The following is a 24,522-nucleotide window of genomic DNA, read 5'->3' as shown; positions in this document are numbered from 1 at the left end:
TCCGTCTATGTCCGCTTGTCTCATAGAATCCAAAAAGGACAGGACATAGGCGGACATAGGCGGACATAGACGGACATAGGCGGACATAGGCGGACATAGACGGACATAGGCGGACATAGGCGGACATAGGCGGACATTAATGGACACCTAAATTGCTAAATAAAATGTTCAATTTTTGCTGTTATAGGGGGATCATGTTTTTTGTCCGTTCGGTACCCTATATTTTCAAAACGGACAAAAAATAGAGCGGACAAAAACGGACAAAAATGGACAAAAACGGACAAAAATGGAAATAACATTTAGATGCTTCCTCCTCCTACTCTTCCTCCTCCTCCCCCTGGGTCTTCCTGATCTTCCTCAGCTTCAGTCCTCTTCCTCCTCCCCTCCTCAGTCCTCCTCCTACTCCTCGTCCTCGTCCTCAGTCCTCCTCATCAGTCCTCAACAGTCCTCCTCCTCCCCAGTCCTCCTCCTCCTCCTGAGTCCTCCTCCTGAGTCCTCCTCCTGGGTCCTCCTCCTGGGTCCTCCTCTTCCTCCTCAGTCCTCAGTCCTCCTCCTAATCCTTCTCCTCAGTCCTCCATCCTCCTCCTCAGTCCTCCCCCAGTCCCCCTCCTCCTCCTCCTATTCAGTCCTCCTCCTCCTCCTCCTTCTCAGTCCTCCTCAGTCCTCCTCCTCCTCCTCCTCTTCCCTCTCAGTCATCCTCCTCAGCCATCCTCCTCAGTCCTCCTCAGTCCTCCTCAGTCCTCCTCAGTCCTCCTCCTCCTAGGTCCTCCTCCTCCTGGGTCCTCCTCCTCCTCTTCATCCTCCTCCTCTTCCTCCTCGGTCCTCAGTCCTCCTCCTCCTGGGTCCTCCTCCTCATCCTTCTCATCAGTCCTCCTCCTCTTCCTCCTCGGTCCTCAGTCCTCCTCCTCCTGGGTCCTCCTCCTCATCCTTCTCATCAGTCCTCCTCCTCCCCAGTCCTCTCCCAGTCCCCCTCCTTCTCCTCCTCCTATTCAGTCCTCCTCCTTCTCCTCCTCAGTTCTCCTCAGTCCTCCTTCTCATTTCTCCTAAGTCCTCCTCCTGAGTCCTCCTCCTGAGTCCTCCTCCTCTTCCTTCTGAGTCCTCCTCCTGAGTCCTCTTCCTCCTCTTCCTCCTCCTCCTCCCTCTCAGTCATCCTCCTCAGCCATCCTCCTCAGCCATCCTCCTCAGTCCTCCTCCTTCTCAGTCCTCCTCAGTCCTCCTCCTGAGTCCTCCTCCTCCTCAGTCATCCTCCTCAGTTCTCCTCCTCCTCCTCCTAGGTCCTCCTTATGGGTCCTCCTCCTCCTCCTCCTCCTGGGTCTTCCTGATCCTTCTCCTCCCTCTCAGTCATCCTCCTCAGTCATCCTCCTCAGCCATCCTCCTCAGCTATCCTTCTCAGCCATCCTCCTCAGTACTCTTCAGTACTCTGCAGTACTCTTCAGTCCTCAAAATGTTTGTCCGCTAATGTGGGGGGGGGGGGGGGCTCATGTTTTTTGTCCGTTCGCTACCCTATATTTTCAAAACGGACAAAAAATAGAGCGGACAAAAACGGACAAAAACGGACAAAAAATAACAAAAATGGAAAGAACATTTAGATGTTTCCTCCTCTTCCTCCTCCACCTCCTCTTCCTCCTCCTCCTCCTCCTCTTCCTCCTCCTCAGTCCTCTTCCTGGGTCCTCCTCCTGGGTCCTCCTCCTAGGTCCTCCTCCTCCTTCTCCTCTTCAGTCCTTCTCCTCCTCAGTCTTCCTTCTCCTCCTCCCTCTCAGTCCTCCTCCTCAGTCCTCCTCCTCCTCCTCCCCTCCTCCTCCTCCTCCCCCTCCTCCTCAGTCCTCCTCCTTTTCATCATCCTCTTCTTCTTTTTCAGTCCTCAGTCCTCCTCCTCATCCTTCCCCTTAGTCCTCCTCCTCCTCAGTCCTCCTCCTTATGTCAGTCCTTCTCAGTCCTCCTCCTCAGTCCTTCCCCAGTCCCCCTCCTCCTCCTATTCAGTCCTCCTCCTCCTCCTCAGTTCTCCTCAGTCCTCCTCCTTCTCAGTCCTCCTCCTCAGTCCTGATCCTCCTTCTCCTGGGTCCTCCTCCTGGGTCATCCTGATCCTCCTCAGTCTTCTTCCTCCTCCCCTCCTCAGTCCTCCTCCTACTCCTACTCCTCAGTCCTCCTCCTACACAGTCCTCCTCCTCCACAGTCCTCCTCCTCCACAGTCCTCCTCCTCATCAGTCCTCCTCCTCCTCATCAATCCTCTTCACCAGTCCTTCTTCTCCTCCTCCTCCTTAGTCCTCCTCATCCTCCTCATCCACCTCCTTCCCCTCTTCTTCCTCCTCTTCTTCCTCCTCCCCTCCTTAGTACTCCTCCTACTCCTACTCCTCAGTCCTCCTCCTCCTCAGTCCTCCTCCTCCACATCAGTCCTCCTCCTCCTCATCAATCCTCTTCACCAGTCCTCCTTCTCCTTCTCCTCCTCCTTCCCCTTAGTCCTCCTCATCCTCCTCATCCACCTCCTTCCCCTCCTCATCATTCCTCATCAGTCGTCCTCCTCCGCCTCCCCTCCTCCTCCTCAGTCCCCTCTTCAGTCCTCCTCAGTCCTCATCCTCCTTCTCGTCAGTCCTCCTCAGTTTTACTCCTCCTCCTCCCTCTCAGTCATCCTCCTCAGCCATCCTCCTCAGTCATCCTCAGTCCTCCTCCTCCTCAGTCCTCATCCTCCTCATATTTCTCCTTAGTTCTCCTCCTCCTCAGTCCTCCTCAGTCCTCCCCCAATCCCCCTCCTCCTCCTATTTAGTCCTCCAACTCCAACTCCTCAGTTCTCATCAGTCCTCCTCCTTCTCAGTCCTCCTCCTCCTCCTTCTCAGTCCTCCTCCTCCTCCTCCTCAGTCCTCCTCCTCCTCAGTCATCCTCCTCAGTCCTCCGCCTCCTCCTCCTCCTGGGTCCTCCTCCTGGGTCATCCTGATTCTCCTCAGTCCTCTTCCTCCTCCCCTCCTCAGTCATTCTCCTACTACTCCTCAGTCCTCCTCCTCCTCAGTCCTCCTCCTCCTCCTCATCAGTCCTCCTCCTCATCAATCCTCTTCACCAGTCCTTCTTCTCCTCCTCCTCCTTAGTCCTCCTCATCCTCCTCATCCACCTCATTCCCCTCCTCGTCATTCCTCACCAGTTATCAGTCATCCTCCTCAATCCTCCTCCGCCTCCCCTCCTCTTCCTCAGTCCCCCTCTTCAGTCCTCCTCCTCAGTCCTCCTCCTCCTTCTCCTCAGTCCTCCTCCTCAGTCCTCCTCCTCCCCCTATATCCTCCTCCTGGGTCATCCTCCTCCTCCTCCTGGGTCATCCTGATCCTCAGATCCTCCTCAGTCCTCTATCTCCTCCCCTCCTCAGTCCTCCTCCTACTCCTACTGCTCAGTCCTCCTCCTCCTCCTCATTAGTCCTCCTCCTCCTCATCAATCCTCTTCACCAGTCCTCCTTCTTCTCCTCCTTCTCCTTAGTCCTCCTCATCCTTCTCATCCACCTCCTTCTCCTCATCATTACCCATCAGTCATCCTCCTCAGTCCTCCTCCGCCTCCCCTCCTCCTCCTCAGTCCCCCTCTTCAGTCCTCCTCCTCAGTCCTCCTCAGTACTCCTCCTTAGTCCTCCTCAGTTTTACTCTTCCTCCTCCTCCCCAGTTCTCCTTAGTCCTCCTCCTCCTCCTCCTCCTCCTCCTCCTCCTCCTCCTCCTCCTCCTCCTCCTCCTCCTCCTCCTCCTCCTCCTCCTCCTCCTCATCCTCCTATTCAGTCCGCATCCTCGGTTCTCCTCAGTTCTCCTTCTTCTCAGTCCTCCTCCTCCTCAGTCCTCCTCCTCCTCAGTCCTCCTCCTCCTCCTCCTCCTCCTCCTCCTCCTCATCCTCCTATTCAGTCCGCATCCTGATCCTCGGTTCTCCTCAGTTCTCCTTCTTCTCAGTCCTCCTCCTCCTCAGTCCTCCTCCTCCTCAGTCCTCCTCCTCCTCCTCCTCCTCCTCCTCCTCCTCCTCCTCCTCCTCCTCATCCTCCTATTCAGTCCGCATCCTCGGTTCTCCTCAGTCCTCCTCCTCCTCAGTCCTCCTCCTCCTCAGTCCTCCTCCTCCTCCTCCTCAGCCCTCAGGTCCTGAGTCCTTCTCCTCCTGAGTCCTTCTTCTTCTCCTCCTCCTCCTACTCCTCCTCCTCATCAGTCCTCTTTCTCCTCCTCAGCCCCCTCCTCCTCCTCAGTCCCCCCTCCTCAGTCCCCCTCCTCCTCTTCCTCACTTTCATCCCTCAATAATTTGTTCAATTTATAATTATTGTTGGTGTTATTGTTTACACAATTTATTGTTATACTAAAATGTTTTTAAGCGTATTTGAGTCTGACTCAAAATGTGCTCAAGAATCTTTTGGCTTAACAGAGTTTCACTCTCCAGTAATAATAATATGGAAAAGTTGTTACATGACATATTTCATAAAAAAATTCCCTTTTCATCCCTTTTTATGTTATTCTTAGTACCTAATTGAGTATTAAAAGTTTGAGAAAGGACCATGGTCATTAACCGGGCTACCCATTTCTGCAAATAGCCTGTTACAAATTGTGGAGAAAATTTAAATCAAAAGTTACAATTTTTGTCCGTTTTTGTCCGTTTTTGTCCGTTCGGTACCCTATTTTCTGAAAACGGACAAAATTGAACGGACAAAAACGGACAAAAAATAACATGAGCCCCCCCCCCCCCCCCCCTAATGTCCACCAATGTCCGCTAATGTCCACCAATGTCCATCCAAGTCCGCCAATGTCCGTCCGGGTCCGCCAATGTCCGTCCGAGTCCGCCAATGTCCGTCCGGGTCCGCCAATGTCCGTCCGAGTCCGCCAATGTCCGTCCGAGTCCGCCAATGTCCGTCCGTGTCCGCCAATGTCCCAAAAAACACGTCCGTTGTCTCATAGAATCCAAAAAGGACAGGACATAGGCGGACATAGACGGACATGACACCCCCCCCCCCCCCCCCCCCTATAGTGTATTTTTTAGCTGTTATAGTGTATTTTATAGCTGTTATAGTGTATTTTATAGCTGTTATAGTGTGTTTTATAGCTGTTATAGTGTATTTTATAGCTGTTATAGTGTATTTTATAGCTGTTATAGTGTATTTTATAGCTGGTTCTCATCAACAATCACCCAATGATCGTCTTAAAAATAATGTGTTTAATTTTGACTGTAAGATTTAATCTTACAGATTTTCAATTAACAGCGTAGTCCATAGATAGTCTTGAAAGTAGGGAAAATGCGCACGCCTGATATTTAAATGTAGCTAGGGGTTAGTGTAAGCATGGCAAGAGGCAAGAAGTAAATGGGACTTAAATACGTGACATTTTAAATATGACATTTTAAATATGGCATTTTAAATATTGACAGAGTGTGAACAAGAGGGGAGCAGAGAGGACAGTTACCGCGGACAAGTTCGTGCTAGCTATGGGTGGGAGACCTAACTACCCTGACGTACCGGGAGCTTCAGATTTCGCCATCACCAGGTTAGTTTCTATTTCTATTTAAGTAAGTGTTTAGTAGATCACCAGGTTAGTTTCTATTTAAGTAAGTGTTTAGTAGATCACCAGGTTAGTTTCTATTTAAGTAAGTGTTTAGTAGATTTGTAGATCATCACCAGGTTAGTTTTTATTTCTATTTAAGTAAATGTTTAGTAGATTTGTAGATCATCACCAGGTTAGTTTCTATTTAAGTAAGTGTTTAGTAGATTTGTAGATCATCACCAGGTTAGTTTCTATTTCTATTTAAGTAAGTGTTTAGTAGATCACCAGGTTAGTTTCTATTTAAGTAAGTGTTTAGTAGATTTGTAGATCATCACCAGGTTAGTTTCTATTTCTATTTAAGTAAATGTTTAGTAGATCACCAGGTTAGTTTCTATTTCTATTTAAGGGGTCGTTCACATATTACGTAATCAGCTGAGGGGGGGGGGGGGTTCCGAATGATTACGCTAGTGTAATTTTGACACAATAACTATGTGTAAAAGATTACGGAGGGGGGGGGGGTAAAAATGTTCCAAAAAATGATTACGTAATAATATGTGAACGACCCCTAAGTAAGTGTTTAGTAGATTTGTAGATTCTGGTTGAGAGGTGGGACACGTGACAGTGTCTCCGGGGTTTCGTTGGTCAATAGAGGAAGCTGATTGGTTTATTGTTGTCATCATGTGTCAAAAATATATATGCCTCCCCGCCAGAATACACATCTATTGTAAGTATAGGTACTGAATAAATATTTAATATTTTGATAAAATCACCATCTACAACCCTCATTTCTAGACTGGAATAAAATGTTTTGTTGTTCACGAATAATTGAATAAGGTGTACTGTACACTTCATAGAGTTGGTTTAATAAAGTAAGGTAAGTATGTAAAACATGTTAAACTGTTATAAAGAAAGGTTGGACATGTAGACGTGCTATGTAAGTGAATTATGGTAATCCAGCTTTTGTCTTTTAATGTGAGGTCAGATATGCACGTTGGTATGCACGTTGCAAAACCTAATATACAAAACGTGACCAAAACTTGGCACAATTGCAATGCTGCTTGGACCCTAGATAGATAAGATAGTATAGAGTGTATTTAGCCTAGAAGCGCAACAAATCTGGAATAACATCATGCTCAAAATACAACGTTTATATATTATATGTGGATTTTTGAAGAAACGTATGCTATGGTCTAGATGGAGTAAAACTTTACGTTTTGAGTAATTATCATAAAAGCTCTGAATCTTCTTTTCTATTCTTTATGACTATTTGTGATTGAACTTAAATCATCATTCAGCAATGATCAGAAGACAAACCTTTACACTTTACGTGTACCTTTTGTTCAATCTTATTATGAAGATGAACTTTACACGCTGTACAAATATTTGACCAACCAAAGGTTTCAAAAGTTGAACCATGGCTCAGAATCCTAATTTATTTTTCATAAAACCCAACTTTAACGAAGGTAGTAACATAGCCAAATATCATTGTTATAAGTAGAATGTAGTGCCATTATCCGCCATTATGAAAACTAACTAGCTATCTTATTAACCGTAGTAAAATGTACATGTGGAATGTACCAGGTGTTTTCTTATCACCGGAGCTTTGTACCCATGACATTCAACACGCACCTGCGCCAGACTTGCTAATGAGAGACTTGTCACTAGCACACAATACACATAGCACTGCATCTCCAGATAATATGTCCAGGAAGCAGCCCCACTTGTTAGCAAAGTGGGTGTGTGTGAGCTACTACTTGTTAGCAAAGTGGGTGTGTGTGAGCCACTACTTGTTAGCAAAGTGGGTGTGTGTGAGCCACTACTTGTTAGCAAAGTGCGTGTGTGTGAGCTACTACTTGTTAGCAAAGTGGGTGTGTGTGAGCTACTACTTGTTAGCAAAGTGTGTGTGTGTGAGCTACTACTTGTTAGCAAAGTGGGTGTGTGTGAGCTACTACTTGTTAGCAAAGTGGGTGTGTGTGAGCCACTACTTGTTCGCAAAGTGGGTGTGTGTGAGCCACTACTTGTTAGCAAAGTGGGTGTGTGTGAGCCACTACTTGTTAGCAAAGTGAGTGTGTGTGAGCCACTACTTGTTATTAAAGTGGGTGTGTGTGAGCTACTACTTGTTAGCAAAGTGGGTGTGTGTGTGAGCCACTACTTGTTAGCAAAGTGGGTGTGTGTGAGCTACTACTTGTTAGCAAAGTGGGTGTGTGTGAGCTACTACTTGTTAGCAAAGTGGGTGTGTGTGAGCTACTACTTGTTAGCAAAGTGGGTGTGTGTGAGCTACTACTTGTTAGCAAAGTGGGTGTGTGTGAGCTACTACTTGTTAGCAAAGTGGGTGTGTGTGAGCCACTACTTGTTAGCAAAGTGGGTGTGTATGAGCTACTACTTGTTAGCAAAGTGGGTGTGTGTAAGCTACTACTTGTTAGCAAAGTGAGTGTGTGAGCCACTACTTGTTAGCAAAGTGGGTGTGTGTGAGCTACTACTTGTTAGCAAAGTGGGTGTGTGTGAGCTACTACTTGTTAGCAAAGTGGGTGCGTGTGAGCTACTACTTGTTAGCAAAGTGGGTGTGTGTGAGCTACTACTTGTTAGCAAAGTGGGTGTGTGTGAGCCACTACTTGTTAGCAAAGTGGGTGTGTGTGAGCTACTACTTGTTAGCAAAGTGGGTGTGTGTGAGCTACTACTTGTGAACAAAGTGGGTGTGTGTGAGCTACTACTTGTTAGCAAAGTGGGTGTGTGTGAGCTACTACTTGTGAACAAAGTGGGTGTTTGTGAGCTACTACTTGTTAGCAAAGTGGGTGTGTGTGAGCTACTACTTGTTAGCAAAGTGGGTGTGTGTGAGCCACTACTTGTTAGCAAAGTGGGTGTGTGTGAGCCACTACTTGTTAGCAAAGTGAGTGTGTGTGAGCTACTACTTGTTAGCAAAGTGGGTGTGTGTGAGCCACTACTTGTTAGCAAAGTGGGTGTGTGTGAGCTACTACTTGTTAGCAAAGTGGGTGTGTGTGAGCTACTACTTGTTAGCAAAGTGGGTGTGTGGGAGCTACTACTTGTTAGCAAAGTGGGTGTGTGTGAGCTACTACTTGTTAGCAAAGTGGGTGTGTGTGAGCTACTACTTGTTAGCAAAGTGGGTGTGTGTGAGCCACTACTTGTTAGCAAAGTGGGTGTGTGTGAGCTACTACTTGTTAGCAAAGTGGGTGTGTGTGAGCTACTACTTGTTAGCAAAGTGGGTGCGTGTGAGCCACTACTTGTTAGCAAAGTGAGTGTGTGAGCTACTACTTGTTAGCAAAGTGGGTGCGTGTGAGCCACTACTTGTTAGCAAAGTGGGTGTGTGTGAGCTACTACTTGTTAGCAAAGTGGGTGTGTGTGAGCCACTACTTGTTAGCAAAGTGGATGTGTGTGAGCTACTACTTGTTAGCAAAGTGAGTGTGTGTGAGCCACTACTTGTTAGCAAAGTGGGTGTGTGTGAGCCACTACTTGTTAGCAAAGTGGGTGTGTGTGAGCTACTACTTGTTAGCAAAGTGGGTGTGTGTGAGCCACTACTTGTTAGCAAAGTGGGTGTGTGTGAGCCACTACTTGTTAGCAAAGTGGGTGTGTGTGAGCTACTACTTGTTAGCAAAGTGGGTGTGTGTGAGCCACTACTTTGACTGACTCGGTGTTTGTTAGTGCTAGTTAGTGTTGAACAAGATTATTAAAATTTGGAGTGTACGATAGGTAGCGCAGTTGGTTAGCCAGCTTTGCAATCGTGAGGTTGCGGGTTCAAATCCCACTGCCTGCCTGGTCGTGGGGTGAGTGTCGTTGACATTCAGCTAAGGATCGTGAGTGGTCTATGCAGCCCCCCGGTGTACTCAGCCGAATACTCGAGAAATCGGGTGTGAGGGTTAAATGAGGAGCTGCACATTGCAGCGAAGTCTCGGGCGAAGAAAGTATGGTACACACTACCTTAACCGTCACTGGCTAAAAACAAATCCTTCGGCTTCCTGTAACTGGCTGGTTGCACTTGTGTAACAATATGGCTGTTGGAATACTCCGAAGTAAAATAAGTGTCTAGATAAAAAAATACTACGGTAGATTAGTTAACTGAGGTTCAGGATATCACTGCATAGTCCTCTCCAGGGTGACTGATTCATCAAATATTCGGTGATATTTAGCATTCTGTTGCCGAGCATATTCGGTCAGTCGAATATTCAAAGATTTTGTCGACCGAAACGGAGGAATGTCCTCGGTAGACAGTTGTCATCCTCACACATTCCACACTCTTTACTTTTAATTGTTTAACTAGGGTGCCTCAGAAGCAGAACTGAATTGGGTTGTCCTCACTTGGGGTCAGACCACTACTTTTAATTCATCACAGGCACAATCAATTAGACTGATGTGTTCGGTCTTAGTGTTGGAATTAAAATATATCCTTGTGTTTGACATCATTTACATATTATTAATTTGAAATGAAACCTTGTGTTTGAAATCCAACATATTTCAGTGACGATATCTTCTCGTTGAAATACCACCCGGGTAAGACGCTATGTGTGGGGGCTAGCTACATTTCTCTGGAATGTGCCGGGTTTCTGAACGGTATTGGAGTGGACACCACTGTACTCGTCAGATCTATTTTACTCAGAGGATTTGATAGCGTGAGTTGGAAGTTCAGTTAATAATAGAGATCAAAATAAATAAAATCAAATGTTATGTACAGCAATTTATCGATAAATATTTGTGTCAGTTATTTAAGAAACTATAGAAAATGCTGTAAAGGATGCAGCAGTTGCCTGATGTGGTTGGGAATCGTTTACATATTACGTCAGAACCATGGTACGAAAATGTGAAAAATTTTGACGATAATAAAATATCTAGACACACACAAAAAATGTGTATGTAAACTTGCTGACGTATGGGGTCAGAAATCTGCAGAATCTTGCTAACGTAATATTTGAACTTTATCTTATATAGTTTTGAAGCTCTTATCTTTCCTGTCTGCATATGGGCTGTTAAGTTCACATATTTGTACTGATACCTGATATTAGAAAATATATATTATAACTGCTCAACAAAAGTTACAATACCTCTTGTGTATTTGACGGAAATGGATGGAGTGTATGGTTTAGTGGCATGTAGGATAGGTATTACGTTACTGATATTAATTAACTTATAATTGTATTGTTACTTTGTAGCACTAAAATCAGTTATGAAGATTGTGTTCGTGTGTGTGTGCCGTAAATTACGAGGTTACGTGAATTGTCTTCCAAAAAATATTAATCCATTAATAAGAGCTGTAGAGACAGATACTCGACTGAATTGTAAAACACCCGAGGTATTTTCTTAGGCGTGGTTGGGGCGTGGTCGATTTAAGTAATGGTGGAATACTTGAAATACTTTCTATTTAAATTAGAGTTATTAGAAAAGATATGTAAAATACTTGCTATTTAAATTAGAGTTATTAGAAAAGACCGTTACACAACAGTTGATTTTAGCTGAATCCTCAGAGGTATTGACACGCGTTGATAGATTTGGATTCAGATGTGACCAACAATAATATTATATATATCCTTGTTGTGTTACAAAATCATAGGACTCGTTTCAAATCAATTTTTACATAGTTTGGATATTCACTACTGTATACATACTTATTAATTATCGATGTATTATATGGTACATCTATCGTTAAAGCTATGTTTTTTGCAGAGTGTATACTGTATAGAGTGTATAGTATATAATATAATGTATATTAAATCAACATGTTTATAACCGCTAATATGCTAATTGCTGTCTTTAACAATTTCCACTGCTGGGCACATTGCCCAATAGAATTATAAAAAGAACCGATAACCCACCTACCACAGAACATTCCACATCTTGTAAACACTCTTCTTCACACTATTTTCTTTGGCAGCCCGGTATTTTACCTCACAACCAGTACTTGAGCCGAGTGTTAGTGATAATTGCACGGATATAAAGATAAACTAGTTTACATAATATATCAAATACCTTCTAGAATAGGTCACATTGTCCAGATTCCAAGCAGATCTTCCCTACTATATTACTAGTTGTAACGTAAAATGGAGTTTTTCCAGTATTGTACTAATTTTCCCAGTAATATAATGAAGACGTTTTTCCGGGCTTTGACAGTAACGTTACCATATATTGTAATCAGGAGGCGGGTTGTATAATAGTCTCTGTGTTCCACAATCAATATCAAGACATTGTACTGTATAGATTGTGGAGTAACTTGTGGACTGAGCACCATTCCAACCTCGTCCTGTTGTAAAACTGTATCTGTAATCCTGAGATGATTACAACCCTTACTGGCTTACTGGGGATTCAAACCCTTGAACTCTAGAATGATTCGGAACGATAACATTAATCATAGTAAATAGTAATAATAATAATAAAATGTGCCGTGGTGAAGGTGAAGAAGGGAGCAAGAGCCGTTTTCGAAGGCATCTCCCTACCCACAGGTGAACAGATCCATGAGTTGGAGGACGAGGGCTATAAGTATCTGGGAATACTAGAAGCCAATGATATACTGCACAAAGAGATGAAAGCACTGGTTACAAAGGAGTATATCAGAAGAGTTAAAAAGGTTTTAAAATCCCAGCTTCATGGCAGGAATAGTATACAAGCAATTAACACATGGGCTGTACCTGTGATAAGATATGGAGCTGGAATTCTCTCATGGAATGCTGGAGAGACCAAAGCCTTAGATGTCAAGACCCGGAAACTGATGAGGATAAATGGAGCTCACCACCCCCAAGGAGATGTTGATCGGTTATACGTAAGCCGTCAACTGGGTGGCCGTGGGCTACATAGTATAGAGGAAGTCGTAAAGAGAGAGGAGAATGCACTCACCACTTATGTGGTGAGAAGTAGAGACCCAGAACTGATTGCTCTGAAGGACTACTTTGTCAAAGACAAGATACTCTTGGGTGAAGAGATAGAGAAAGATATCGACCGAACACAACGCGAGGAAATCCGCAAGGAGAAGTGGACTGCTAAAGTGATGCACGGACAGTTCCCAAGGCAGATGATGGGTATAGCGGACCCGTTAACCTCTTGGAACTGGCTCACTCAACAAGACTTGAAGAAGGAGACAGAAGGATTGTTGATAGCAGCCCAAGACCAAGCACTTAGGACGAATTATGTGAAGCACAGGATTGACAAAACACCTGGCTCTTCTCCCCTCTGCAGACTCTGCAGAAATCATTACGAGACAATAGACCACATACTGAATGGGTGCCCAAAACTTTCACAGACAGAATATAAGTGTCGGCATGACAAAGTAGCTGCCGCATTGCACTGGAGTCTGTGCAAGGAATACGGCTTCCCACGCAGTAAAAGGTGGTACGAACACCGGGCAGAGAAGGTGCTGGAGAACGAAAAAGTCAAGATATTGTGGGACTTCCATGTCCAGTCGGACCACGTTATCGAACACTGCAGACCGGATCTCCTCCTGGTAGACAGGGTAACCAACGCAGCAACCATCATTGACGTTGCAGTCCCAGGAGATACCCGGATCCTGGATAGAGAACAAGAAAAGATACTGAAATATCAAGACCTAAAAAGAGAAATTAAGAAGAACTGGAATTTACGAAAGGTCACAATCGTCCCTGTGGTGATGGGCGCATTAGGAACTATCACCATTAACTTTCGTAAACACCTCGACGCAGTCCACTGCAATCTGAGCATCTCTAATCTCCAGAAGACAGCTCTGCTAGGGTCAGCCAGAATTCTCAGGATGGTCTTAGACATATGATATTGTTGAGAGTATTATACACTGTAGATATTCTATATGGGCAATTCCACGATAACGGTAACCAGTAACAAAATAATAAAGTTTGGAGGTGGTTTGGGAGAGATAGAAAATCTTTAAGATATTTGACCATATTTTCAGGGGCAAAAAACCGTTTGTTGATATCTAGCCTAGTTTAAAAACTGTAGCGCGTCAAAGTTGGCTTAAATTTAGTGTATCTTTAGTGTGAATATCCAGTTATTTTCCGAAAGATTTTAGGGAGCTTCATTAATCGTAGAATTCAATATTTTATCCTGTAAATCAACCTAGTGGGCTTCAGATAGAAGGCCAGCCTAATTTTGAGGGCCAAATTTCTTTACTTTTTGAGTGTCTTATGATCAAATTTTTCCTCTTCGCGTGTGAATAACGCTACCAAATAGTGAAAAATGTTTTACTGTGGCTACACTATAAGTCTGTTTGATTCGTAACTCTCTCTCTAACGGCAACTTTAGTCATCTATAAAGGTCAGAAAATTTCATTCGTTTTGTCACACTGGAAGTGCAAAAAGTAGGGGTAGTGTGATTCACAGGTAGCGTAATTCACAGCTTGGTAGTGTAATTTACACAGCGGAAAATTAATAAAACAAGTGGTTTAAACGCTTTGTTGTGAAATAAATTGTACTTTCAATACTTCCAGGGCAATTCCAGGGACCTATTTTCAACAACTGCCTGAAAGTGTTGGTAATTTAATCGAAATTAGGGTTCCGCCAGGGCAAAATGTGCCACTTTTAGACCTTAAATCGCAAAAATAATGATTTTTAAATGGATTAGGACATCAAAATTGATTTGAAAGTGTTTTATAGTCATTGTTACGTCTGGGAACACTTATTTGAGTAATTTAAAGGCTTATTTTCAGAAAATATCAGCAATTTGGGGCTAAAATTACCTTATTTTCTTGTCACGTAACTAAATTTTGCTCAAAAGAGCAGTGTTTTTGCCCCAAAAAATTCTAATTTTTATCAAAAACCATGTATAGAGGTATCAAATTAAAGCTCTTGATGACCTCTTCACATTAAAAACACAAAGAAGTAGTTTAGAATTGATATAAGTGATAAAATGGTCTAAAAATGGATTCAAAAAGTTATAAATTTCACCCATTTTCTGTCTAATCATGAACCTTTGAGAGCTCATAAAAAAATCATGCCACAATGTTACACTGTACATTTTTCTAGGATTACTCTAAATGTCCTATACTTACAGATAGATCAACTTATAGATGCTTACCAAAGTTAATTTGCAACTTATTTTTGTAGAATGTCCTAAAAAATGGCAAAAAATTGCCAAAAAATGCAATTTTTGACAAAAAATGAGGTAAAATTAATATTTGAGGTCAAATATCCATTTAATCACGCTAAAAACCTTTTTAAACGTTATTTTGGGGCAAGATACCCCTAGAATACATGTTTTGTGGTATATCATACCCCTTAGTCATGCCTATGTCTTATGTCTACCTCGCATGGGTGCCTGGACCACTGTGGTATGGCAGTAGGGTGTAATCTACACCATTACCAGTATCTAATTGGACCAATTAGTAGTCAATTTAATTTAAATCAGTAATAGTCAGTCTACTTCACCATTTTACAATAGCAGCAACCAAATTAAGAACAAGCAAACATCAATACAACGCACAAACAGAGCAACTGGGCAGAGTGTGAGTTACACTACGTCCAAATGTGAATAACGTTTACTTCCTATATTGTCCCTGTACTACACACATTCCACAAATTTATGTTAGGAAGGACATAGGAAGTTGAAAAAATGTGTACTTTATTGTGATCAAGCCTTATTGTAACTTCTGCTATTACACTGGGGCACGAATTGCAATTTTAAGGCAAGATTTCTAAAACACCAAATTATGCCTGTGAATAACGCCTACTTTTTAAAATGCTGCTCACATAAAAAGTATAAGAGATAGACATTAAACTTTTGTTGCCACATCATCACAAACGTTTAAACTTCATTCTGACTTTATATTATCATGCTGCTAATGTTAGCCTACAATTAGCATGCAATTAAAAGCTAAATTTTGTGCAAAGTGTGAATTACACTACGTGGAATTGCCCATATTTAGTTTATTCTTCACTGGATACTGTAATAAACACTTTTTACCTGGTCCTCTTATTTCTCTTCCCTTGCTATGCAAGCCCTGTCTCTTGTTTATACAATTTTTAACCCGTATATTGGGTAGACTGTGTATTTGTTATGTATTTTATATTAAATACAGTTTTGTGTACAAGTAATTATTGTTATTTAATGGACTAAGGGGTATACATGTGTTGGAGTTTTTCTCTTATTCTTCTTCTCTTGCTCTGCATGCCCTGATTCTTGTATAAACATGATGTCTGTTTAAATATTGTATATTCTTGTATTGATTGTGGTATTTTGTGGGTCAGATTCAGCAATACCCAATGGGTACTTGCTGAATCACTGTTTTATACACTCTGTAGCCAGTCCCTGTGTTCCGTCCCTTGCCCTGCAAGCCCTGTTTCTTGATTATATAGCATTTATTTATCGTGTATTACATTGTAGTATGTAATAAACATTTGTAGTAGTGTAGGATTGTTTGAATTTCTTTTTGCTAGGTTTTATAATATTTACTTGTATAATTTGTGATTGTTTCTCCCGGTTTTCTTCCCTTGCGTAGCAAGCCCTGTCTCTTGTAAAAACAACCTCGAAAGATTTGTAGATACACATAGTCTCTACACCTTTACCCTCTGGTCCCTAGGGTCAGCTGATCCCGGGCCAGAGGGAAACTACCGACTGCCAAGGTTTGACGCCTAGGCAGTCGAGACCTCTTATTGAGACCCTTTATAATAATAAATAATACAGTTATCTTATCCATGTTATCTGTTATCGTATGGCAGTATGTAATATAACTTAGTTTAGTAGCTCACAGTGTCCACAATCCACATAGTATCGGTATAGGCAGTATACCGAAAGAAAACTGGGCTGTGGCTCGCTGGAAATACTTTTAGTATAGAAGTGTATTACTTAAAATAGCTTTAACTTAGATGGGAGCTTTTTGAGGGTGAACATTTTTGCCTGTCAGTTATTGCGATGTGCATTGTACGTGGTGTCTCTAGAAAAAAAAAACCCAGTTGAAGATAAAGAGTTGGTTTACTAATTACTATAATTAGGTAATTACTATAATGGTTCAAAGCTCTGTTTATGCGGGTTTAAACACACATTTATTGACGTTGTGATTATCTAGAGTTGTAACGTATCTGTTTTTCAGGATTGCAGTGAGAAGATAGGAGGTTACATGGAACAGAGCGGAGTTAAGTTCATCAGACCGGGTCTTCCTAAGAAGGTGATGATCGAATTTAAACATCTGCTTATTGTTATTTATCACTACAAGTTACTGAGGAGTGAGGAGGAGGACAGCTAGATGTTATTTCACTGTGAGGAATGTTTAAATACGTCACTATAAAAACCTAGTTATTAGTATAAATACCTAGAATACCGCAGACAACATGTCCGATAATGAGGCCTAACTCTAAATCTAGATAATTATAAAAACGTAGATAATTATAAAAACTTAGATAATTATAAAAACGTAGATAATTATAAAAACTTAGATAATTATAAAAACTTAGATAATTATAAAAACGTAGATAATTATAAAAACGTAGATAATCAGATAATCATAAAAACGAAGATAATTATAAAAACGTAGATAATTATAAAAACTTAGATAATTATAAAAACGTAGCTAGCCGAGTAATGACTCCACAAGATAATGATAGTTCACAGGTATAATTATAATTACGGGCCAGTGTTTTTACCGTGTACACCATTAGTCCCGATAGTTATCATGTGTGTTTTCAGAGTCTCTCTGGTAGTAACCAATAACACGACGTGTGCTGGAGAGATAAATGGTTACAGTAATTTCATCCTGCTTTATTAGAATTTATAGTTTATACCTTTAAATATAGTAATATTAATTGTATCTACATCTAGTTTATTATAGTAAGGTAAAGATGTTGTAACAATAAACATTTCACAGGAGTATTGTAACTTGAATAACATTATATATAAACATTTCACCACTCATTAAAACTTTGATCATCAGTAATTGTTGTAGTGTAGTAAAATTACTTAAGAGTTCTAAAACTAATGATAGTTCTGAAAAATATAAAAGAAGTATTGTTAATTTTCTGTAAACCTTAATAAGATGAGTATGAATTAAGTTGTATCTACATCTACGGCCATATCATATGGGCGCCGAAAATGGCCTTAAACTGTTATTAATGAACTCAGAAATAAGGGTCTTAAGACTTACGTCTCTATGAAACCCATCATGAGCTCTTTGTAATATTATATTGCATGTAATTTCACAGGGTTATTAAACTTGTATCTCCTATTTACTAAGAGACAAGGTTTACTTATGTAAAGCTTTACTATTTATTAGCTAAGTAAGCTAACTCAACGTAGTTACATTGGGAACTTAAATTCATTATTAAGTTACTAAGCTGGTTATATTTAAACTAAGATCCGGACGTCTCTTGGCTGGTTTCGCCTTTCTCCTCCACAGAATATGTTGGTAGTTGGTACACCCATGTGGGATGTAGAGAAATCTCACACAAGTTTAGTTACCACACGCGCACGTGCAGTTACTGATCCAGGCACACGCGCACGTGATCACGCGCATGTGCAGTTAGTGATCCAGGCATTCACAGTCCTACCTAACACTGCCTTGTAATGATACCTGTAGGAATATTTAATACCAATAATTAAATAATGCTCATTATTCAAGATGTCAAATTTTATTAATAGAATAATGTTCAAATACAGTTCATTTTCCAGTTTTCTCCAGAAACCCAACGTATATTAAAGTATTTAATTTCTACGTTCCGCAGAAATGTGGGACGGGTACGGTAATGAACGTCAATGCTCTTGCAAGTAAACGGTATTTAAAAGACTTCACCTATTAACATGGTCGCATTTTATTGAATTCAGTCCAAAAAAAGAAACAATGGTCATAATTTGGAATGTTACAATGAAACCTAACATATCACATTCCTCCTTTTGTGAAATCTTAAAAAATAAATTCTTTAGTACTTAAAACGAGCTGCTATTGAATCTGTTGAATGTTGACAGTGACAGTTCAACTGTGTTCATGTTCCATTGTTCATTGTGAAAATGGGACCTGTAAATGCTGGGAATACCACACTATATAGCAGACAGCGCCGTGTTACAACCCCTTATGTGCCGTATTGTGTTGATTCACATTAATGGTACATAATGTAGAGGGAAATGTGCAAAGTATCCAGATTTAAGGGACTAATCTGCCTAAAGGTTCAATAGTTTAGGTGTGGATACACTATGCTCAGACTCTCCGGTATTCTATCCAATTTACCGAACATCCAGTTTCTATCCAACTAAAACTGTAATGATATCAGAAACTGAATGCGTGCTACTCCTTGGTGTATCAACTACCGTTCTTATATGAGAAAACTTATTGGTGCAGTGTGCTTGTGTTTAATCATCTGATCACATGTTGGACAGTAGTCACCCACCTACACTTAGATCACATTGTAATACTGCGTTCACTCACACATGATTCATGACATACATGTATGTAGCATGTATGTATGTCCACTCACACATGACTGCAATTAGATTATGCTCATCTCCTCGTAGGTCTCTTCTCTCGAGTCTCGCATCATTAATCTTGTTCCTGGGCTTTCATTCTGGTTGTCATGGAGATAAAGATAAGTATTACTTATAACTTAACAACTAGTGTAGTATGTGACCCAGTGTAGTATGTGACCAAGTGTAGTATGTGACCCAGTGTAGTATGTGACCCAGTGTATTATGTGACCCATAATACAATGAATTGTCTCCCTCTTTTTTTACTGAATGTAAATTCCACCTGTGCCCCCAATATAAATAGTGTGATAATTTCAACATTTCTTCTGAGATATTAGGAGCGCTAGTACCAGTGAATCATGTAATAAGATACGACGTGAAATTGTAATTCCTGTTGAAGTATGATTAAAACAAAGCTACTGCAGATCGAATTTAGCGAAATTGCTGCAGTAACTTTCACTGATATCTTATTAACCTACTCTCTCGCGAGCATTTTACAGTTTTACAGCTGGTTTCAACAATATCCCGGTCATCCTACACCTACACCCCCACCTAAAATTTACAAATAACTAACTCATGATCTACTGTCTTATGATATTTTCATATTATATTTAAATTTAAGACTTATATTATCTAATCTACGTTACACACAACTTCATGCTATTGTTTCAGATTGAGTGTATTAAAGAAGCTACAGCGGACACAGCTCCAGAACTCAGAGTTACTTATACCCACAATGGAGAGGAGAAATCAGACATCTATAATACAGTGAGTATCATGTGTACCTGGTTACCTGGTTACCTGGATACCTGGTTACCTGGTTACCTGGTTACCTGGTTACCTGGTTATCAGACATCAGACATCAGACATCTATAATACAGTGAGTATCATGTGTACCTGGTTACCTGGTTACCTGGTTACCTGGTAACCTGGTTACCTGGTTACCTGGTTACCTGGTTACCTGGTTACCTGGTTACCTGGTTACCTGGTTACCTGGTTACCTGGTTATCAGACATCAGACATCTATAATACAGTGAGTATCATGTGTACCTGGTTACCTGGTTACCTGGTTACCTGGTTACCTGGTTACCTGGTTACCTGGTTACCTGGTTACCTGGTTATCTGGTTACCTGGTTATCAGACATCAAACATCAGACATCTATAATACAGTGAGTATCATGTGTACCTGGTTACCTGGTTACCTGGTTACCTGGTTACCTGGTTACCTGGTTACCTGGTTACCTGGTTACCTGTGTACCTGGTTACCTGGTTACCTGGTTACCTGGTTACTTGGTTACCTGGTTACCTGGTTACCTGGTTACCTGGCTACCTGGTTACCTGGTTACCTGGTTATCATACATCTAAGCTATGATACAGTGAGTATCGTGTGTAGTCGTGCAATGTTGTTGTTATCAGACATCTATGATACAGTGAGTATCATGTGTAGTCGTGCAATGTTGTTGTTAGCTATTTAGTGAGATTATTGGAATCACTAGTTTCTTAGGGATAGGGGCGGTAGTACCAGGTTTGGTTTTGGTTTAGGGAGCAAACTTGGGACATATAGACCTCCAGGATGGAGATCAGAATATAGAGGGTGGCCCAGAGTTAATTACTACCTTCAGTGAAAGCAGGATTAATGAACGAATAGTGTGACATTGGGTTCTCAACCATGGAAATTTAGAAGTCCCTACATGCTGTTCTTTCTGGCTCCATGTGCTAGTTAGGGGTCTGAGGTATCCGAAAAATTATGTTTTGAGTACCCAAAGTGTTCTGGGTGCCAGGAATGAGGTTATTAAAGCGGCGAAAATGACCGATTTTGGACTATTTATGAGCTTTTTTGCCCATTTTCATGAGATAAAGAATCAGGAAAGCTGCTCTAGATGATTGAAATGGTTGATACCAATGAGGATACACCCAACACACATAAATATTCGTGATATATATGTGATTTTAATGAGAAAAATATGATCTCAGGGCCCATTTTATACCAAAATTTGCCAAAACCACTCGCACTTGTCAAAGCTTCCTCATTTTAGACACATTTAATGATTATTATGGTATCTAACTTATGGTGGATCTGATAGGAGTATGTCTTAGCTTCATTTTAAGCCATCAATGAGCATGCTGGTGTGTATGAAAGTACTTTTATCCTCCCGTGGCCGTCCATTGATATAGTCTGGGCCATGCGCGCGCGCGCGCGCGCGCGCGCTTTTACAAACATGAATTTTCTCCCTCAGTATCTATCTAAAGCTTTTAAAGACATGATTTGAATGCTATCCTACTCAGCACATGAGTGCTACAGGATGGTGAAAGAATTTCTATAAAAAATCATTAAATGTGGAAGATATGAGGTCATTATATGTGTGTGCGCGCGCGCGCGCGCGCGCGCTTTTACAAACTTGATATCCTCAGTCCTTTCACATATACTGAGATTTTGTTTCAAACTTAATTGACTCTGAACCGAAATTGCCAGAGGAAACAGATAGTGTAACTCAGAAAGACCACAAATGTATAGTTTGTGAGATATTGAGGTTATACTCCAAATAATTTACAATGATGTCACACCAGAAAACCTCTATTTTTGGTATATTTAACCTCATATCTCGAACGCCCAGTACTGGATTGAGCTAAACTTGGTCAGGTTTTGTAGCCCTGACTATCCTCGATCATATGGAATAGGAATAAAACTGTTTAGATGTTCTATCTTAATTATATTAGGCACTTAGTTCTGAAAAGTGAGAATGTCATTAATACTGCTTTCACTGCCCTGTGTACCGTACTATCAGTATGAGGCTAGGATACGGGACGCGCTCATCTACCGCCCTTATCCCTAATAAAACTAGGGAGTCCATGAGTATCATGTAGTTGTAGCCGTATAATCATTATGTTGTTGTTGAATATCAATGAGTGATATTCATTATTTAATAACAAATAATTCATGTGTTCGATAATGTTGATGTTCTCTATTCTAGCTCGAGTAAGGAGAAGATATAATTACTGGATAATGAAAGTTCTATAATTATCTAGTTTACATTGTGTCCTTAATAGGGATTCCTTGCTCGAGTCATAAAACATCAGAAATTTTCAACACAAGTAAGTTTGGTATTGAGTTTGACACGAGATCGTGGAATTTGTTCTAGCTAAATACCCCAGTTTGAAGACTTGACCGATCAAGCGTACAAATCACAGTCACGTCACGTGACCGATCAAGCGTACAAATCACTGTCACGTCACGTGACCGATCAAGCGTACAAATCACTGTCACGTCACGTGAGGTTAATGTGATATTTACTGCAGACAGCATCAAAATAACAGACGCATTGGATAATGAGTTGCTATTACAATTAGTAATTGTAATTTTCATCATGTCTTCATCAGTATTACCTGGTTACCTGGTTACCTGGTTACCTGGTTACCTGGTTACCTGGTTACCTGGTTACCTGGTTACCAGATAACTGATATCGGTTAGTTTCGTCAGAACCATGTATTATTACTATGATTGAAACCGGGGCAGTGAATACATCTTATTTCATTGCATATGAAACCGAGGGGTTAAGGTTCCGTTCAGGAATATATATATACTAGTGTAACTGCCGCAGTTAAAAAGGGTAGGAGTAATTACCCGCTGAGTCAAAGCCCGCATTAGGCGAGCAATTCTATTTGGAGTTCCCTCACGTATCCAATAGTATCTGTACCACGACTATTACACCTCATCACTCCCGTCTTAAACCGATTCAAATCGTTTTAGAAATTAACCCTTATTAACTCCGCACCACACCCGCCTTATATTTGAAAACATGCATTACATTGTCGTATGAAAGTAAACAAACAGACCGCAATGAGTGGCTCCCCCCCCCCTCCTAATAAGCTGATAGTATTACACGCATAAACATTGTCGTATGAAAGTATGAACTGTCTGTACAGTTTAAACAGACCGCAATCAGTGCCCTATTCTCCTAATATCACTTGCGGAGCTAACCTAATTACCAAAGCTACAATCTACAGTGCAGTAATAGAAAAGAGAGCGAATAGGAAGAGAAAGTGAGCCATTTTAGTGGCTCACTCCATAATGTTGCATTTATAGTACAAAACTATCAATTAAGCCACTTACCGCTGGCCGATTTAAAAAAAAATTGCATATGGGCTTCGTCAGAGTTTTGTCGACACTATACCGAAAAAACCAGTCCCGTAACTCTTACCATTTTCTTTGTATAACCGTTCGGAAATTACACACGAACGATCAGACACACACACACACACACACACACATTCTGGTGTTATTAAGTTGATATGGACACGTTCATTTGAGTTTGAGGATATTGGTAAATATAAGTGACCCTATTAAAAGGCACAGTGTAGTTGACTTTGTCACACTATTGAACTACTTAAACCCTTGATGGTTAGGATAATCGTCTCATCCTCTAGGCTAACTTTGTCACATAACGATATCTTAATCAGGTGATAAGATATCGCTTAAATACGGCCGGCACGGAAATGGTTACATTGTCACACTATAAACATGTGACGGAGTAAATATGGACCCCTTGCTGCCGTTTTTGACCAAATTTTTGAGTGTCCAGTTGATTGGATGGGTACATATGACCATTACCTACATATTTGACGACTTTTTTCGTTATATGGTGCATTCAGGTTTACTCTGTCACACATTAAAGAAAATATGTGATGAATGTTTAGGGCACCCTGATAAGCAATGCTGAGTAGTGTAAGTTTATTTGATGGCCTGGAAGTGCTGGGAATTGTTATCAACTTAATAACACCAGAATGTGTGTGTGTCTGTGTGTGTGTCTGTGTGTGTGTCTGTGTGTAATTTCCGAACGGTTATACAAAAAAAACGGTAATAGTTACGGGACTGGTTTTTTCGGTATAGTGCCGACAAAACTCTGACGAAGCCAATAAGCAAATTTTATAAAAATCGGCCGGTGGTAAGTGGTTTAATTGATGGTTTTGTACCACAAAATATGTTACATAAAATGGCTTGAGAAGAACGGCAAGAGTTACGGGGCTAGCTCTCTCTCTCTCTCTGCATATGTAGCGTATATATTACATGGCGTATATATTACATGGTCATATAATACTATAAACTTATTAGGGGAGGGAGTGCTCAAACGGTCTGTTTGGACTGTAGAGAGAGTTCATACTTTCATACGACAATGTAATGCATGTTCACAAATATGATAGGCTGGTGTGGTGCATGGTGTTAAGGGTTAATTTCTATTGATTATTGATTAAGAATTACTATCTTTTAAGCATACTATTGGATACGTGAGGGCACTCCGAATACAATTGCTCGCCTAATCCGGGTTTTGACTCGGCGGGTAATTACTCCTACCCTTTTTAACTGCGGCAGTGAAATCCCGGCCGTAGGCCGGGTTACACTAGTTATATCATATAGTCGTAAGGAACTAAAACACAGAAGGCACAACCAAGCTTATTTTGTCACATAATCTTGATGATATCTGAACATGTGTGAAATTGAACAAATAATGATATACCAGCTTAAACCCCTTATATTATACGTACTATGGATCAAACAACACTGCTAGTACCATGCACCAGTCACATAAATCATTATCAGGTGGTAATATGTTAACAGTGTCACAATTAAACTACCGCTACATGGTCAAAAATAGGGTAATTTCGTCACAAAAAATTATTATAACTCTGTTAG

General features: G+C 41.3%; 1 protein-coding gene across 3 annotated transcripts in view; it reads left to right on the top strand.

Moving 5' to 3' along the window:
- Nucleotides 1-24,522, top strand: part of LOC134820239 (thioredoxin reductase 1, cytoplasmic-like) — a 114,055-nt gene that overhangs the window by 62,725 nt on the left and 26,808 nt on the right. For all 3 annotated transcript variants that reach the window (XM_063830462.1, XM_063830461.1, XM_063830459.1), the window contains 4 exons: nt 5,356-5,471; nt 9,940-10,090; nt 16,477-16,551; nt 19,506-19,601. In XM_063830462.1, the coding sequence (XP_063686532.1) occupies nt 5,356-5,471; nt 9,940-10,090; nt 16,477-16,551; nt 19,506-19,601 (438 nt within the window). The remainder of the gene's footprint in view (nt 1-5,355; nt 5,472-9,939; nt 10,091-16,476; nt 16,552-19,505; nt 19,602-24,522) is intronic.

The sequence above is a fragment of the Bolinopsis microptera genome, chromosome 8, assembly GCF_026151205.1.
Source record: "Bolinopsis microptera isolate Bmic1 chromosome 8, MBARI_Bmic_1.0, whole genome shotgun sequence".
NCBI lineage: Eukaryota > Metazoa > Ctenophora > Tentaculata > Lobata > Bolinopsidae > Bolinopsis > Bolinopsis microptera.
Note: the sequence above shows the minus strand (reverse complement) of the source record. Positions and strands in the feature narration are given on the sequence as shown.